The 17,688-nt window shown below is 35.1% G+C and overlaps 1 protein-coding gene across 1 annotated transcript in view; it reads left to right on the plus strand.

Moving 5' to 3' along the window:
• Nucleotides 1-17,688, plus strand: part of LOC111050080 — a 43,563-nt gene that overhangs the window by 22,884 nt on the left and 2,991 nt on the right. The window contains exons 13-19 of the mRNA XM_039420249.1: nucleotides 2,523-2,641; nucleotides 4,548-4,978; nucleotides 7,038-7,143; nucleotides 8,276-8,409; nucleotides 10,187-10,386; nucleotides 15,804-15,939; nucleotides 16,566-16,778. Coding sequence (XP_039276183.1) covers nucleotides 2,523-2,641; nucleotides 4,548-4,978; nucleotides 7,038-7,143; nucleotides 8,276-8,409; nucleotides 10,187-10,386; nucleotides 15,804-15,939; nucleotides 16,566-16,778 — 1,339 coding nt within the window. The remainder of the gene's footprint in view (nucleotides 1-2,522; nucleotides 2,642-4,547; nucleotides 4,979-7,037; nucleotides 7,144-8,275; nucleotides 8,410-10,186; nucleotides 10,387-15,803; nucleotides 15,940-16,565; nucleotides 16,779-17,688) is intronic.

Genomic DNA, 17,688 nt, shown 5'->3' on the forward strand with positions numbered 1-17,688 from the left:
AGCAACTAGTCATTAGTTCCAGCTATACAGATAAGATTATACGGGAACGCGCCAACTAAGGTCCCCGACAGTAAAATTCCTTCTAAAACCACTTTCGAGTGGATCAACTGACGGCGTCAACTGAGCTCCTGAGAGAGGAGCTTAACTGACGGGGAGCTTGGTTGTCGTCTACGGTCCCGACAACTAGTCCCCACTGAACCAGTAGGGGATTTGCTGTCGGTGAGACTAGTTGACGCTAGCGTGCATTCATGAATTAGGTTTAGTAATCAAACACGACGAAATAAATGGAAGTGGGCAATCAATATGGAGAAGAAAAATTTAACGAACTTTTTTCAATAATGCCTATTATATTAATGGTATTTTCAAAATTCATATTGAAAGAGTTCAAATCCATTCTAGAAATAGATAAACTTTCAAATATTTCGGAATTTTATAAATCATGTGCATTGAAATTGTAAGTTGAATTGACTCAGTAAAATATTGTATCTCAGATAAAAAAAAACAAAAAACATTCCAATGCCAGTATTGCAAGGTGATAGTTAATAAAAACAATTTAAAAATCTTGAAGTGCGCTTTATTTTTTTAAAACTTTAAAATAATAAAGGGTACTTCATGATTTTTATATTGTTTTTATTAACTTAAAAAGTAGCCCATGTGATTTTAAGGTAAAGTGTTTTTATAAGGTGATAGTTGTATGTTCATATGATAGCATATCATGAAAAGTGAGATGGAAATAATTGATTTTTTATTAGTTTTTAATTAATCTATAAACTTTTAATAATTAATTATCAAACAAATGAAGAATATTTAATTTCTTGCAGTATGAAATTATTTTGTAAAAAATCACTATAAGGAACTTATGACTGATGTTGAAAATTTTTAATTATTTCCTGAAAGATTTACTTTTATGGACTTAGTGGATTTTCCTTGTATGCTCATAATCATAATATTATGATTTCGCATGAATCTCTTTTCATATGATCTGCATATGGCATAGAATCCCCTCATATCCAGCAGGGGATCATATACTGTCGGGGAGCTTAGTTGTCGTGAGCGTGTGAGGAGCTTAGTTGTCGTGAGCGTGTGAGTAGCTTAGTTGTCGTGAGCGTGTGAGGAGCTTAGTTGTCGTGAGCGTGTGAGGAGCTTAGTTGTCGTGAGCGTGTGAGGAGCTTAGTTGTCGTGAGCGTGTGAGGAGCTTAGTTGTCGTGAGCGTGTGAGGAGCTTAGTTGTCGTGAGCGTGTGAGGAGCTTAGTTGTCGTGAGCGTGTGAGGAGCTTAGTTGTCGTGAGCGTGTGAGGAGCTTAGTTGTCGTGAGCGTGTGAGGAGCTTAGTTGTCGTGAGCGTGTGCGGGGCTTAGTTGTCGTGAGCGTGTGCGGGGCTTATTTGTCGCCGACAACCAAGCTCCTTCGTTCTAGTAGGGAGACTAGTTGACGGCAATGGTATATTTTGCCAGGGGATTTACTGACGCCTGTGATCAAAATAGCGAGGAGCTTAGTTGTCGGAGAGACAGGTTGGCGGCGACCCGATACAGCTGCCTCCAATCATAGTATCTGATTAAAGATGACTTAGAATTAGCAATTCTTGGCTTCTATTCAATCGACCCAATAACGAAGCAGTTATCTATATATATAAAAGCGAAATGGCACTCACTCACTGACTGACTGACTGACTCAATCACTCACTCACTCGCAGAACTAAAAATCTACCAGACCAAAAACGTTCAAATTTGGTAGGTATGCTCAGTTGGCCCTTTAGAGGCGCACTAAGAAATCTTTTGGCAATATTTTAACTCTAAGGTTTTTAAGGGTTTAAAGTTCGTCTTTTAGCATGTATATTCTTCTTATTCTCTTAATTATAATTGAAAAATGTTCATACCATATGTTAATATAGAACTATAATCTAGAGAGAGTACCTCTTCGAAACAGTTGTTAACTGGTAACTAAATTAATAATTTTGTCAGGTTGACATTAAGTTGAGTTGACTTTGTTAGGTTGGCACCAAGTTGAAGATTGAAATGCATTTATCGCGGAAAAATTGATTGGGCACTGCTACTTCAATCAGAGCTATTCCTGGGAATATTATATTACTAGCCGTCAGGCTCGCTTCGCTCGCCATATCCGTTTAGCCAGACGTTTAGTCTGGACCCCCGACTGGATCGTCCTAACATATGATAAAAATGCTCAAATGAAAAATGCAGGCGAGCGAAGAGTGCCTGCTGATCTCATTCTTGGACGACCCAGTCGGGGGTCCAGGGGGCGGAGCCCCCTGGCTAGACGGATATGGCGAGCGAAGCGAGCCTGACGGCTAGTAAATTATATATTTTCTATCTACATCAACTTATTGCCAACATATTCATAAAGTTGTGTCCACACTGAACAAATGTTCGACAAACATGTTTGTTGAAATTTCACGTTTATCGTCATTATTTTCATTGTAGTCTGTCTCTCCTGTATTAATCGTGTTTCTCAGTTCATTTCAGCTGTCTTTGAAAAATTGTAAACCGAATTTCTTAACTTTTTTCAGAGTTTTGAGAGAGTATAATGTTGAAACATTGAAATTCAGTTACATGCCAGATATTTTAAAACCGATTTCTCTTCCGAGTAACCAAACCCCGTCTGGAATCCTTGATGATGCAGTTCCAGGTGAGACACCTTCGTTGTAAACTGCTACTTTTCCATTTTGAAAAATTATTATTGATAGAAAACCCTTTGTCATAAGCTCTGCTTTCGAAAGCACATTTTGACAGCTATAAAGATCCAATAAGGAAATATGTATAACCACCGGTAATTTCATAGCTAATTTTTTATCTCACATCAAATATGAGAGGTTTGCTCAGGTTTGATAAATTTAAGTTTTGATTCGCTTTCTGTTACTGTAAAATTCAATAAATAACAATTCTTAGGCGTTTCTCATCCTGCAATGGCTTATTTAGCTTAAATTTTATTCATTAAGAAAAAACGAACATATACTTGCAGTGTATTAATTTTGGCTACATTGTATTTATTAATGAAGTATTTTAATAGGGCTACTTGAATGTTCAATTATTATGGAAAATTACTAGTTCATTTTTTATAATTTAAATTACTATCATATAAAACATATTGAAAGGGTACTAGTCTTCTTCTTCTTTGCCTCTCCCCAGTGTGCCTCATACAGCGTTGGGGTGGCCTCAGTCCATTTCTTCCATGACTCCCTATCCATCGCCATTCTCTTCATCTCTGGAACAATCTTTTCTCTTCTTCGTCCTATCTCCTCAATCCGATCCTTATATGAATACCTTGGACGTCCCACTGCTCTCCTTCCTTAAACTCTCACATTTACAAATTGTTTTGTTTTGCAATTATCCCCCATTCGCTGTACATGTCCATACCAGCACAACTGCCTCATTTCTATCCTTTCACTGACATCTCTCATGGCCACTTCTTCCCTTATTCTAGTATTCCTTACTTTATCCCTTCTTGTCTTTCCAACAGTTTTTCTATGACACTTCATTTCCACTGTCCTTATCTTGTTTTCATGAGATGATTTCATTGGCCAGCTTTCACCTCCATACAGCAAGATAGGTTCAATAACTGTCCGATATAATTTGACTAGGATAGTAATTTTCTATATATTTGTATTTGTTAATATAATATTTCTAACCTTTCCTTCAGGTAGTAGGACTAAGATCTTGAAGTGATGCGTATGTTTTAACTTAAAATATTTTGTAATAAATTGGAGTTTGTTTTTTGATTGCTGTGGCGTCATATTCAGAGATACACAGCGCTTTAATTTAATTTTCCTCCAACTTTCGAGATTTTTATGAAATGAATAGTAATTGTTTTCTTTCAGTATGAGTGTTATCTACGTTTTTCCATTCAACTTGTGCATTTTTTGTCATCGTCTCTTTTGTAATAAATTTCTTATTCATCAAATTGAAGTTAAAGTTATCTTCACGATAGGAAATTCACCAAAACTAATTTTTTTCGGACACACAAATTTGAACTGACATTTGTTTATGTTCATGATGAATCATCAAATTTATCTGACAATCAATATTTTCATTTACATCTTAATACGGACTTCTTATGTGCTTAGACATGCAGCATTTATTATCCCGAAAACATATTCTTCTCAATCAATTGGTAGTAATATCTATCAGTAAAGTGTTTAATTAAAAAAAATAGATAGGTCAAATCAGTGTTTCAAAGATTAATTTAATGTTTTCATAGGTGTTGATTGTCAATAGATGGTCCAGGAAATATGCGATGTACGATGAATTACACAGAACTCCATATATTCTCCATCTTCCATTTTAGGATGAATATAAGCTAAGCTAAATTCCAAAAAATTGATCTGGCATTTTTTTATTCACAGATATTAGTTTCTCGATAGATAACATATTCTTGATGGAATTTGATGTTTTGTTTATTAGGTGATTGTTGGATGCAACTATTGGAGAATGTACAATGTTTTTTATGTTTTGTGTATTAAGTGATTGTTAGATGCGTTTATTGGAGAATGTGGTTTCTTCACAGATAACAATGTTTTTGATGTTTTGTGTATTAGGCGATTGTTGGATCCAACTATTGGAGAATGTGAGAGTGGATGCCAGACAGGCAGCCTGTGAAACGATTGCTGCTTGGCTGGACGCTGAACTGCACAGAAGCAGAGCTGTCACAGATGCCTCGTCTCCGTATCCAGAGAACTACAACAAACTGCCCAACCACAGCGTGTGTAAAAGCCTCTACAACCAGCTGCGCCGCTCCTGGAACAATCCAACTGATGACAAAAATCGCCATATGATCAAACTGATTCTACAGATATTCAATATGGAACGTTCAAAACTTCTGCCGCCGGTCAACTGGAAATTCATACACAACTGTCTTGAGATAAAAGAGTTTGAAGAAAGTGTTCTTACGTTAATGGCGAAGGAAAGCAGGGGCTGTATGTCTGCTAAAACGTTCATAAAAAACTATCTGAAAGGCAAAACTGTGTCTGTGAGTATAGTTATGAATCTTAGTTCTGTAAAACCGCATTCTAAGTGCCGTTTGCTCAAAAGCCGATTAAATTTTAATCGTGATTAATTCCACGATAACCAATCAGAGAAGCCGTCTTATCAATAATGGGCTCAGCCGCAAACCTCCTGGAGAAGGCAAAGAAATTAAACAAGAGTTATCGATATAGTGTTGCTTTCATCTAATTCTTCAATTCATTCTTCAATGTCGTGAGCAGCATTTATACAAATACATGGACATCGTCAGGTACATATTATATGTGAGGAAATATCACAGAACAATTACAGTCATAAAATAGATCTAATACAAACATGCGCCCAATGGTTGTAGACACATTATGATAATCATAAAATAAGTGACAGAATTAATTTTACAATTTAATGCATGAAGAGATTCTAAGAGGGGCAGAATAATAATTATTTTCTTCTTTCTAGTGGGGAGGAAAACTTTGGTTTTTAAAAGTTGAAAAAAATATATTTATTTTCTATTTGATTAAGTAGTCATAGCTCTATCACATCAATTCTGTCAATTATCTCCTACTAAGGGTCGCTTTCTCCAAATTTGTTTTGACTATTAAACCAGTTCAATCAATGTATGCTTGCATTTATTATAACGTGATTCAATTGAGTTAGCTAAACTAGAATTTGAGTTTCTTTTTTGGACAAAGCGGCCCTAAGCTTAACGAAAAGCATTTTCGTTAACTCACTGGCGTTCTAGCAATTGAAGTCAACCTTAACATTCAATTATTTCATCACTTACAAGTTTCTAAAATAGAGTACTGTTCACACCAATAAGTGAAACATAATTCACCGAGCGAAGTGAGGTCTAAGATTCAAGTCCACGGTTCTGCATTTCTCTTTGTTTTTATATTTATATGTTCCGCATCCACGGTGAAATGCGGTAATAGATTTTCATGAAATTTGACAGGTATGTTCATTTTTAAATTGCGCGTCGACGTATTATAAACAAGGTTTTTGGAAATTTTGCATTTCAAGGATAATATAAAAGGGAAAGGAGCCTACTTCATACGCCAATATTAGAGTAAAAATCAGACTATAGAATTATTCATCATAAATGAGCTGTCGAGTGGATTATAAATTACATGCAATGACGCATGCAGTTCAACATCTCAATGTAAATTAGTGAAAAAACATCTGTTGTGTGGACTATTAATAAATTGCATGCAGTGAGGCATGCAATTGATAACTTGAAGTAGCATAGTATTTTCTCCCGACTTTTCTCTGCTTTCAACTCGGTCAGCTTTTGATGATAGTAGCATAGCTGTTCATATCAAATTATTAGCATTATCGATACAGCAACCCAAACAGTCATTAGTCGTTTATACACCGATATCTCGCCGACACGACAGGACAGGACAGAATTTACTTTGATTGACAGTATTAGAGGAGACTGTGGTTTATAACTGCGCGTGGTCTACTGTTCACAGAACTACTAGTAGTTCGATAGAGATGAGAATGCTTAGGTGGGCTGGAGGTGTGACCCTGTTGGACAAGGTTCGGAATGAATACATCCGTGGCACATTCAAGGTTGCACCAATGCAGGAGAAGATGTGCGAGAGTCGACTTGGATGGTTTGGCCATGTGATGCGACCACATGACTAGAAGGGCGATAATCAGAACTGCTGAGGGTGAAAGAGGCCGTGGTCGCCCCCGAGCAAAATATGTAGAGATATGAAGACGATGGGCGAAAACCTGGAAATGACAAAATACAGAGAAGAATGGCGCAAATTGATTCGGAGAGCCGACACCAAATTATATGGGAGAAGGCTAGGATGATGATGATGATATATAGTTCGATAGAATAATTGCTTTAAAAATTCCTTGTAAATCTTCGTTGTAAATTGCTGAAACTCTACTTTATTTTTAATTTTATTTTGACGCCAATTTAGGAATGCCTTCTACCATGTTCAATTGGCATGTGATCCCCCCTCATTTATTAAGGTTCTTTTTCTTTAATTTTGATAGAATTTAATTTTTTTCTGTTTAATTATTCAAATGACAATTATTTTAAAAATTTTCAGATTGAATTTGTGTACGATCATCTGCCTGACTTGATATTTGTCTTTTGTGAACTTGAACATTCTGTAAGGGAGAAAATGTTAATGGAACCGTTATTCAATAAAGAAGGTAAGAAGCTCATGCTTACATATACATGCCATAGGTATAGACAATAGACATTCTATTAAAAATTAGAAAAAAGTATGAAAAATTTGAAAAAAGTTTGTTGGTCACTTTTCAAAAATCACTGAAATTCCATCTTGATGTCAATTGGTTGCATTTCGTTCACTGAAATTATTTTCACAAATTACACTTGAATAAACTCTTTATTTTAGTTCATTTTCTTGTGAAATGCTTGGGCTTACAAATCTTATCCTTTGTAACATTACTTTTATTTTATTTTTTTTTAATTTACTATTGCTATCTAGTCATGAGACTAATGAGCAAATTTTGTCGAACCTAACCTACTAAATGAAAATGAGAATCTCTGACTGCTAATGATAATATTATGTACTTAAATTGAATAACTGTTCTATAAAGCATGATTTTATTGTTTCACTCAATCACTGCTCTGATTTTTCACTTGAAACCACTTGCACTACACTAAGTCAAATGGCTTCCTCCTTGTAACATTACGGAACGATATTTTTTTGTTGTCAAATTGCTAACTTATGCATTATTTAAACTACTATAGTTATCATTCTAATGGCTTATCTTACTAGAAGAATTTATGCCCAGAAGGGCAGTATCCATGATTTCAATATTCAGTACAAGAGCATAACTTATGATCTTATAAACGTTGAAAAAATAGTTGATCAACGTCCCGTTAATTTGATGTTATTTCTGATATGAAATATTTTTACTAACGTCATTCACAATAGAAGGTAGAGAAGTGAATTCATAGGCTCATCATGTAATGTGATTATCACAATTACTTGATGCTGCCAACACAATTACATCAATTAGGCCTACATGATGTTACCGATTCGCAACTGGCAGCTTAATCGTTGAAAACTCTCTGATCTTTTATTTTAAAGCGCTCCAATAAATGCATGTTTGATTAATTTGGATAAAAAATCAAGATGAAAATTCAAATAGTTAGCCTGAAGTTGAAAGCGTTGAGAATAATAAGGTTTCACAGCCTTCAATCTTTTTCAAATGTTGAGTGTTTTAGTGAGCATGTTTGCAATTTTTTCATTACAATTTTCTACACATCAACTTGATCTCAACATTACTATATAATGTTATTATTTTTTTATAGATGTTGAAACCGTCCGTCATTATTTGAATTGTCTAAAAAAAGTAATTGTGGATCCAAATATCGAAAGAGAGTACAGTCACTTTCTCTTCGAAATAATAGAGAATGCTTTCAGAAAATTCCCCGAAAATGATCCGGTAAGTTACTATGAAAAATTTAATTTTTTCAATTTCTCCTTTTATTTATCCTATGTTTAATGGGAAATGTGTAGAAATATTTTTATTCTCGACTAAACTTAACCATTAAATGAAGGAATAAGATTTTGATGTTGTCAATACCACTATAGACCTATTTGTTTAAAAATTAATTTGAATTACAGAACCAGGTTTCATGGTAACATCTGCCACATTTTCATCTGAACTAGTGTTGATTGTTCTGTAATTTGAATTAATTTTATTTATTTCATTGACAATTATATTTTTTAAACAATTTAAAATTTAATTTTTTTAAACAATTATAGTGGTATTGACAACATCAACGTCTTATTTTTTCATTTATGGAAAACCACAACATCTCATTCCATACGATCAAATTATTGAAACATTAATGTCACTAGAGTAGGTCTACTCTCATTAATTCGTTCTTGAATTTTATTCATCTGTTAATTAACAGAAATGTCCATCCCATGTATTAAATTCTCAACTTTGAGAACTTTGCCAAAAATTCTCTTTGATTTCATAGAGAATAATATTAAAATTGTAAGAATCCTATGATATGTATACAATTTACTCTTTTATTATCCGATTGTGAGGATACGACCGTTGTATGCTATTTTCTACCTCTTGAATCATTAGTTTAGTAATAGAAAAATAGAATCCAACTTTTTTTAGGCCCGCCGCAAAGTAGACCCACGCTAATCCACGAAAAGCAACCCAAGCCGTCGTACATGCAATGAATAATCCACTTGTCAGCTGATTGATTATGTATAATTCTATAGCAATGGTTTACAAAACATCCCACGGCGTGGGTTGCTTTTCGTGGATTATCGTGGGTCTACTTTGCGGCGGACCTAAGGCCTTACTTAATTATTACTATTGTATTCTCTTTTGTTCAGTATTACAATAATTGCCCTATCCAATAAAAACATAGAAAACAATAAGGCAAAACTTGCTAATAAGAATACTACAAATTGTAGTAGATTTGAAGGCGTTCATAAAAAAAGTTGGTAAATGCGTACAAGACTCCTGAAAATCGACAATTTTAAACGTGATTCCGAAATATTTTCTAATCAACTCTGAGATACTCTCTCCAGTACATGAAATCTGGAATTATTTTACATCATTTTGGATTAGTATATTTTCAAATTACTGCCAGTCTACTATTATAAGTATATATTTATTAGTTTATCTACAATTCACATTGCATAATTTTATACATGAAAACAAATTATTAAGTAAATAGGAATGTGTCAGATAAAGAAAGATTCGGTCCTACTTCTCCCGTATACCCATCTCCACAATTTTTTTAAAAACAAAAATATATTGTTATGTCTTAAATCGATTGGAGCCCCACTAGGAAATCGCGATACATTGGTCGGGAGCCGCTGATGTATATAATAACTTAAATTAAATTCAATAAAAATAATCTGAATGGTTAAGAACAATAAATTACTGGTATTTAGAACTCCAAATATTATTATAATCAGTACTTTATCCAATCCAAGTGATAAAAGGAAACAGAAAATAATGATTTCGACTCAAAAACTTGAAATAAAAAAACTTTACCAACCGATGCATTGACATTAGTACAATGATACTTCATTCACCAAAATACGAAATTATAATGAATTATTTCGGCTCAACAAGAATAGTAATTCTATCAAGGAAAATAAATCAATTTATTGAACCTATCAAAATATAAAAAACTATTGAGTTTGATGTAGACTGCTAACTAATTTTTATGATTTACATTTAGGTTTTCAACGATGTAATAGAGTGCTTCACAGGAATTTCCGAACTTTATGTGAATGACCTGGCTAGAAGATACCAGGCCGAGTTTCCGTTGAAAGCCTACAAACTCGTATACAACATGGTTTTGCATGGCAAATTGAAGGATTTAACACCTCCCGATTGCTTGCATTTCTGCGCCGTCAAACTATATTGTCAATATGGCAGGTATTCGCTTCAAAAGTATTATTCCAATTTATTTTTATATCCTCGCTTATCAGAATGTAGTTGAAACCTTGCTTTAATGTCTCGCACCAGACTAGGATTCAGTTTGTAGTTTAACCTTGCTAATCCATCTCTTACGAGACTGGTCGAACAGTATCCTTTGTAAACTATATTTTGAACAGAAAACTTTTCATTAGGCCGATTCTCTACCTTGCCACTGCCTTCTAGAGAATGTAGCTGATACCGTATATCTGATGAATATCAACTGTTCATTCTTGTTAAAAATGAAAATATATTTTTTAATTGTCAAGAAAATATATATTTTTGATGATAGCATCACCAATGTTTATCAAATACTGCCATTAACGTGGACCCAACATGATTGTTGGATTAGCGAGTTTGTACTATGTAGCCTATAATGATATGTTTCTCAAGTTAATTGTAATATGTAAATGGATCCTTTATGTTTGAATTTCACTCTTATAACTTAATTATAGTCAGGAATTATATCGATTGGCTTCACAATTTTTATTTTCTTGTCAGATGTATTGTTCACTGATGAGAAATTTTAGCTTTCTTTTCTAGGATTCACTCAATATTTTTTTTATTGAATAATAACTGTCCTAGTAATTGGACTAACGATCAGTTTTTTATCCTAAATTAATACTTCAAGTCATTTTACGAAAAGAAACTTGTAATAGCTTCTCCTTGTTTCAAATTAGTTCATTCGTGATCACTGCACTAAATTGATATAGGTATTATTTTTTCCACTTTCACTAAGCACTCCTGGAGGTTTACACCAGATCTGTTGATTTCTTCCTTTTCAATCTCCTCGTCAATGTTGAGTTGTCCAAAAGCTGGATTGCCTCAATATTTTGGTGGTCATGTAGAGCCTCTCATAGGTCCTTGCTGTTTTTACAATCATCTCCTTGACTGTCTCCACCTGGAGGTCTCTTTGAAGGTCGGCGTTCCTGATGAAGTATGGAGCATTGACAGCATTTCGCAGAAACTTGTTTTGGAATCGTTGGATGATGCCAATATTGCTCTCTGCTGTACAGCCTCACAGTTGCGCACCATACAACCAGACAGGCCTCAGTATATGTTTGTAGAGTAGGATTTTATTGTAGGTTGATAAGCTTGAATTCCTTCCTATCAGCCAATACATCCTACTATACTTGTAGTTGAGCTCATCCCTCTTTTTCTTAACATGGCTTTTCCACCGAAGTTTGGCATCCAGAGTAATGCCAAGATATTTTGCCTCGTTTGCATTTGGAATCACATGGTTGTTGATTCTGACTGGTATGTAATCATGCGGTCTATTTGCGAAGGTCACAGACTTCTTTTCATTCAATTTTATTCTCCAGTCTATGGTCCATTTTTATGAGACTTACTTGAATTTTTCTAGTTGCTGTCTCCTGGAGCTAGGACTGTTGTGTCGTCTGCAAACGTGGCGATGATATTTTCTTCTGGTACAGGAATATCATTTTTGTAAAGAAGGTAGAGAATGGGCCCCAAAACACTTCCTTGGGGCACTCCTGCTTCAATTTTCGTTAACTTTGAGTAGCTATCTTCTTGTTTCACCCTGAAGTACCTGTTTGATAGGTAGGATCTCAATATGTGTTGTTGAATACTGGATGGGTAGTATTTTCTGGAGTTTTCTGTTCAGACCCTCATGCCATACTTTATCAAACGCCTGAGCTACATCAATAAAGACTGCAGCACAGAACTTTTTCTCCTCAAGAACTTTCTCGATGATGTCAGTCACCCTGTGGACCTGCTGGATAGTTGAATGCTTACTTCTAAACCCAAATTGATGATCTGGAACTAGCTTCCTTGTTTCAATTATTGGCTGCAGTCTCCTAAGTAGCACTTTCTCGAATATTTTTGACAAAATCGGTAAAAGAGATATTGGTCTATAAGATGAAGCCTCGTGTGGTGGTTTTCCTGTTTTTGGAATCATTATGACTTCAGCAACCTTCCATATATTTGGGATGTACCTCAGTTTTGAAGCTGATGATGTTCCTCATTTTTTTCAAGGCTTTGTTCGGAAGTTTTTTGAGCATTGCCCCAGTAATAAGGTCATATCCTGAAGCCTTGTTGTAATTTATATTTCTAAGAACTTTCAGCTCATTCAACAAAACTTTTGGAATATCCCATATTTCTGTTGAAAATTCACCCTCATTAACGCACTCTTCTCCAGTTGATTTATGTGGTTGATATACCTCTTCCAAGATTTCAGCAAATCTCCTAGCTTTCTGGTTGTTATTTCTAGCCCAATCGCAATTTGTTTCTCTAATAGGAGTAGCTGGTACAGATGGTTTCTTCAGATACTTTACTGCCTTCCAGAGTGAATAATCAGAGTTTTTGTCACTGCCCAGGTTTCTGAGATATTCGCTTGTAACCGAGTGGTTTCTAATCCCATCTCTCACTTTTTGAACAAGAAGGTTTAAATGGGTCGTGTCTTGTGGATTTCTTGTTCTCTGCCACTTGTTCCTAGCTAGCCTCTTCTCATGGAAAAGATCCAATACACTTTGAGGGTAATGTCTTCCTTCTGGCCTTTTTATTTGGACTGTGCATGGTGTACTTTCCCAAGCTACCTCTTGAATATCTTGTGTGAATCTTTCGACTTCCTAATCCAGTTCTTCTTCATTCCTAATATGTACATTAAGGTCTATTCTCTGCTCTAGGGTATGTTAAAATTTTTCCCAGTCTGTTCCTTCATTCACTAGTTTTAGCTGACATTCTTCATTACTAATTTTTCACTCACTTCCAATATAACAGCGGTGTGATCTGAACTTAAATCATCACATTCTTCTACTTTCATATTGTTATATACAGAGTTTCTAAACACAAAAAAGTCTATCAAGTCTGGTGTTTTGTTCCTGTCTGTTGGCCAATATTTAGGTTTACCTGACGATATAGTGTCACACCTGCATTCTTGAACTGCCCTAAGAAGTTCTTTTCCTTTTGGATTGTTTAATCTTGAGCCCCAATATGTATTTTTGGCATTGAAATCACCCCCAATAATAAATCTACTACCAAGACGATTGATCATAGCCTTATACATTTCTTTTGTAATGCTATGCCTTGGTGAGCTATAGATTGATGCTAGAGTGAATTTGTATAGTTTAGTCTCAACTGAAATGGATGTGATTTGCATCTCTTCTGTTTGTATAGATGTGTTTTCAAAATGTTTTATGCTATCTCTTTTTATAATTGCACTACCTCCTTTCGCTGTAATTTGAGGATGTATGGTGTGGTAAACTTTATAGCCTCCGAGTCTCATGTAGGATTCCTTAGTAAAATGAGTCTCAGATATTAAGCATCTGTCTATGTTCCTAATTTGGAGTATTGCCAACAATTCCTTCTGTCTCTGTTGCAGCCCATTGGCATTCCATTGTCATGATCCTCATAGCATTATTAATTTTGTATCGGATGATCTAGTGTAGATGTTCTGTATTTTCTTCAGTCTCTGCTCAAAAACAGTCATCAAGGACTTCTGTCTATCAAGCTTCTCGATAATGTGAGTTAATACGGCATGTATGTTCCCATTGGTTTTTGGTTTCTCCTCTTTTTTCCTTCCAGAAGTAGGCTCGGAAAATGTTTTTCCAGATTTGATAGTCGAACTTCTTACTCTGAAGAATTTTTCTGGGTTCCACTGCTAATGTAGAAGTTTTGTTTGGGACCTGATTTCTGCTATTTTGTTCAACTTTCAACTGCTTACTGCGATCATTTCTCATTTTTTGTAGTTCAACTGCTACACTGCTTCCTCTATAGTTGGCTGGGTGCTTCCCACCACAATGAACATATTTGGGCTCATTCTCCTTAGAATTTGTGCAACTAATGGTACTGTGTTTTCCAGCGCATTTCACGCATCTTGGCTCCCGGTTGCAGTATTTCTGAGTATGGCCATAGGATTGGCACCTCTTACACTGTGGTATCAGCTTCGATGTTAGCAATGCCTGTATCTCAATTTTACACCCCATGATGTGCCTTATTTCGTAGATTTTCTTAATCTCTTCTTCTGGACTAAAGGACAATACAAACATATCCAGGGGCTCCTTTGTCGTCCATTTAAGTTTATTGGTAGCATTCAAAATCTTAAATCTCCTACCCTTAAGATCAGCCACAATGTTTTCCGGTTCACAAGAGTGGTGTAGTTTTTTTGCCATCACCCTTATTGGCCTGGTCTGCTTATTCTCATATGAAAACCAGGAGTATTTTTCTTCATTAAACCATTTCGTAGATTTCCGGAAATCCTCTTCATCAGTGAAATTTATCTTTAATTTGTTCCCTAATAACACTTTGAAATCGAATGTTCCTTTTCTTGCTATTTTACAAATTTCTTTTTGCATGATTTGTAAGGATTTGAAATTTTCTATGATAACTGGTGCGAGGGAGGTGACTTCCTCTTCTCAGAATTTTTTGACTGGGCTTCAACTGCTATCTTGGATATTTGTACTTCTTTCTTTTTCTCCTCTTCACGGATTATTGGTGGAGAACTGGCGAGTTTCCTCTTCTTAGTTGAACGTTTATTCCGCACTCTTATCCACTCAGTTTCTTCCGCCAAATTGTCTCCATCAGTTTCGTAGTTTACATGTGACGACGCAGCCATAGGTTTTTCTTTATTAATATCAACTAAAACCGCTTCAAGATGTTCTATTCTTTAAATGAGAGAGATGTTCTCTTCTTCCGCTTTCTTCCACTTCAGTTCAGACTCTTTCCAAACATTGTAAAGAACCTGCTCTGCCGTTGATTTCAATTGGTTTGAAATACTTTTCAGGAGAATTCTGCGTTGGTGAACTATCAAAAATATTTCCCCCATGGTTGACAATCATATCTGCATCCTCTTCTTCGAACTCTGGTACCAAGAATGTAGATGGTCTGAGTTTTTTGTCCGTCATTATCTTATATGATAAGCATGACTAATTTTTTGTGACACACTTACTCGCGAACGCGGTTACACACAATCGACCGATTCGGCCTATTATGCTTTGCTTGCATAAAACTCGACTACGGAAAATCCGATCGTTCACCCGGTTTGTTCCAAATAAAAACTATACAATATAACAAACTGCTACTACTATTGCTACTACTACTACAAACTGCTACTACTGACACTACTATTCTACTCACTACACTACACAGCTTCACTACCTTCCGCTACGAACTCCAATTTAATACTGGCTCAATATGATCAGACAATTTTGATTAAAAACAGTAGATCTGTCAATCAATTGAAAGCAGTATTTGTATTCAAATAAAAAATATGTATATATTTGATATGGACTAATGAATACTCGAATTTTTACAGGTTGAACCGAACGATACTCTATGGAATAAAGTATCAATTTGTGATTCAATCCTTTGTGATTCATTGTGTTAAAGTTTTAAAATTTAATAGAGTATGTTTTTTCAAGTGCTATGTCGACTGTTCCGGTTATTTCTGACTTGAAAGCTGCTTTCACTAAATACCGGACTCACGAAAATGCCTGGACATGGGCTCTCGAAGAACTCAAAAAAATCGCTCATAGCAAGCAAAACTGGTATGACAATGTAAGTCGATCTTTTCCTTCAACTCCATCAAATTATCTAGACAAATTAATAAATTTATCAAGATAAGTTAAATCACAACACTATATATTATGTAGTGACAAGGCAATGGAAATGGAAGAGTGGCAACAATGCTTGGCTATCATCTCCATTAGCTTTATTACGAGTATCTCATTATAGATATTTAGATTAAGGAAATTGAAAAAATTAAGAGTTCGTTTCAATATAGACTACTGTTTGTTTTCCAAAATTCTAATCTTGTGGTAGAACTATTTTATTGACAAGCATTCGTTTTTTCAATATTGATGTTTTATAAGAATTTCAGATAACAATATTTGATTGGCAAGCATTATTTTTTTAATATTGATGTTTTCTTATGAATTTTTAAGTTGATGACAATATGTTATCGAATGTAACATTCTGTTTTTCCTTCTTATCTTGCTCTCACGTGCATTTTTCACGTTATGCGATTTCATAGTGGAATTTCAAACACCAGAATGCTCTGTTCAATACTTCTATGCAATCACTGATCTTTTAACCGTTCCAATGCATGAAACAATATTATCATTATATTATATATTATCATCTTTGTGCTACCATAACTCTAATAATTGAAAATTATTTTTTAGATGTGTCTGGATTTCCTCTGCTCACTATTCATATCTCTAGTGCTCCATTTTTCTGAAATCTCAGTGATATCAGCTCAACTCATGGAGGGAGCAGAGGAATTCTACTTTCCGTTAGCACTGAAGCTACTCAATGACAAGCAAAGCGGCAAAGATATGCAAAGTGGTGCAAAGAAAGGATGTCGCCTTGAAGAGACCAATGATTACTATACAGAGGTAATTGAATAGATGTAGAAAACCATGAAACTCCTTCAACAATATTTGAATATATAACTAGATTAATGCAATTAAAAAACACTTACTAGCCATAAAGAGACCAATGATTACTATGCAGAGGTAATAGAATAGAAGTAGAAAACCTATGAAACTCCTTCAACAATACAATACATGACTAACTTAATTAATGCAATTCAAAAACCACCTACTACCTGCACATAATACATTATAATATATTCTATGCTACTGGTATCTATAGTCGAATCTGTTTATCTCTCTGGAACATTCTGTAATATTGTGGTAATTATAGTGAGTAAAGTATTATTTTAGTAACACAAGTAATGCTTATTCTTGCATAAAACTAAAAATTACCACTTTTAATAACCGTGGATGAAATCTGGCCAAAGAAGCTGTCGAATTTCGCGTTTTTCGACATAGGATAGATCAAGTCGAGGAGACGGAGGGTAATTTTGATTGCATCGCGGTACCATGCTTTCTCCCGCAGGGAAATTTTTGCACTCGGTTACGCGACAAAAGTTTCCTTCAGTTGAACTGTCTAGATGCTATCTGTAGTCTGTATATTGATATGACGAATTGATGAAAGAGCTCTGTTTGGTTGAGCTTCTAGTTGCGTAAACACAACAGATAACATATAACTTTCCCAGATCTACCTTAACGTCACTGAACAGTAACCCCTTTCTACTTGCCCATTTGATTTATCGAAACCTCCCACAAACAATCATAGATGCAGAAGAACTTGGTGCTGTCGCCTACAAAAAAATCTGTTGTGGTACACTCACACAACTTTCCTTGCTCATTGAACTGTAAGCCTCATTCTCAAACGAGAATAATTTAGGGGAATAACATAATACGATTGGCGGCAACATATTTGCAACTACGATCAGACTAC

The sequence above is a fragment of the Nilaparvata lugens genome, chromosome 2 (assembly GCF_014356525.2).
Source record: "Nilaparvata lugens isolate BPH chromosome 2, ASM1435652v1, whole genome shotgun sequence".
Classification (NCBI taxonomy): domain Eukaryota; kingdom Metazoa; phylum Arthropoda; class Insecta; order Hemiptera; family Delphacidae; genus Nilaparvata; species Nilaparvata lugens.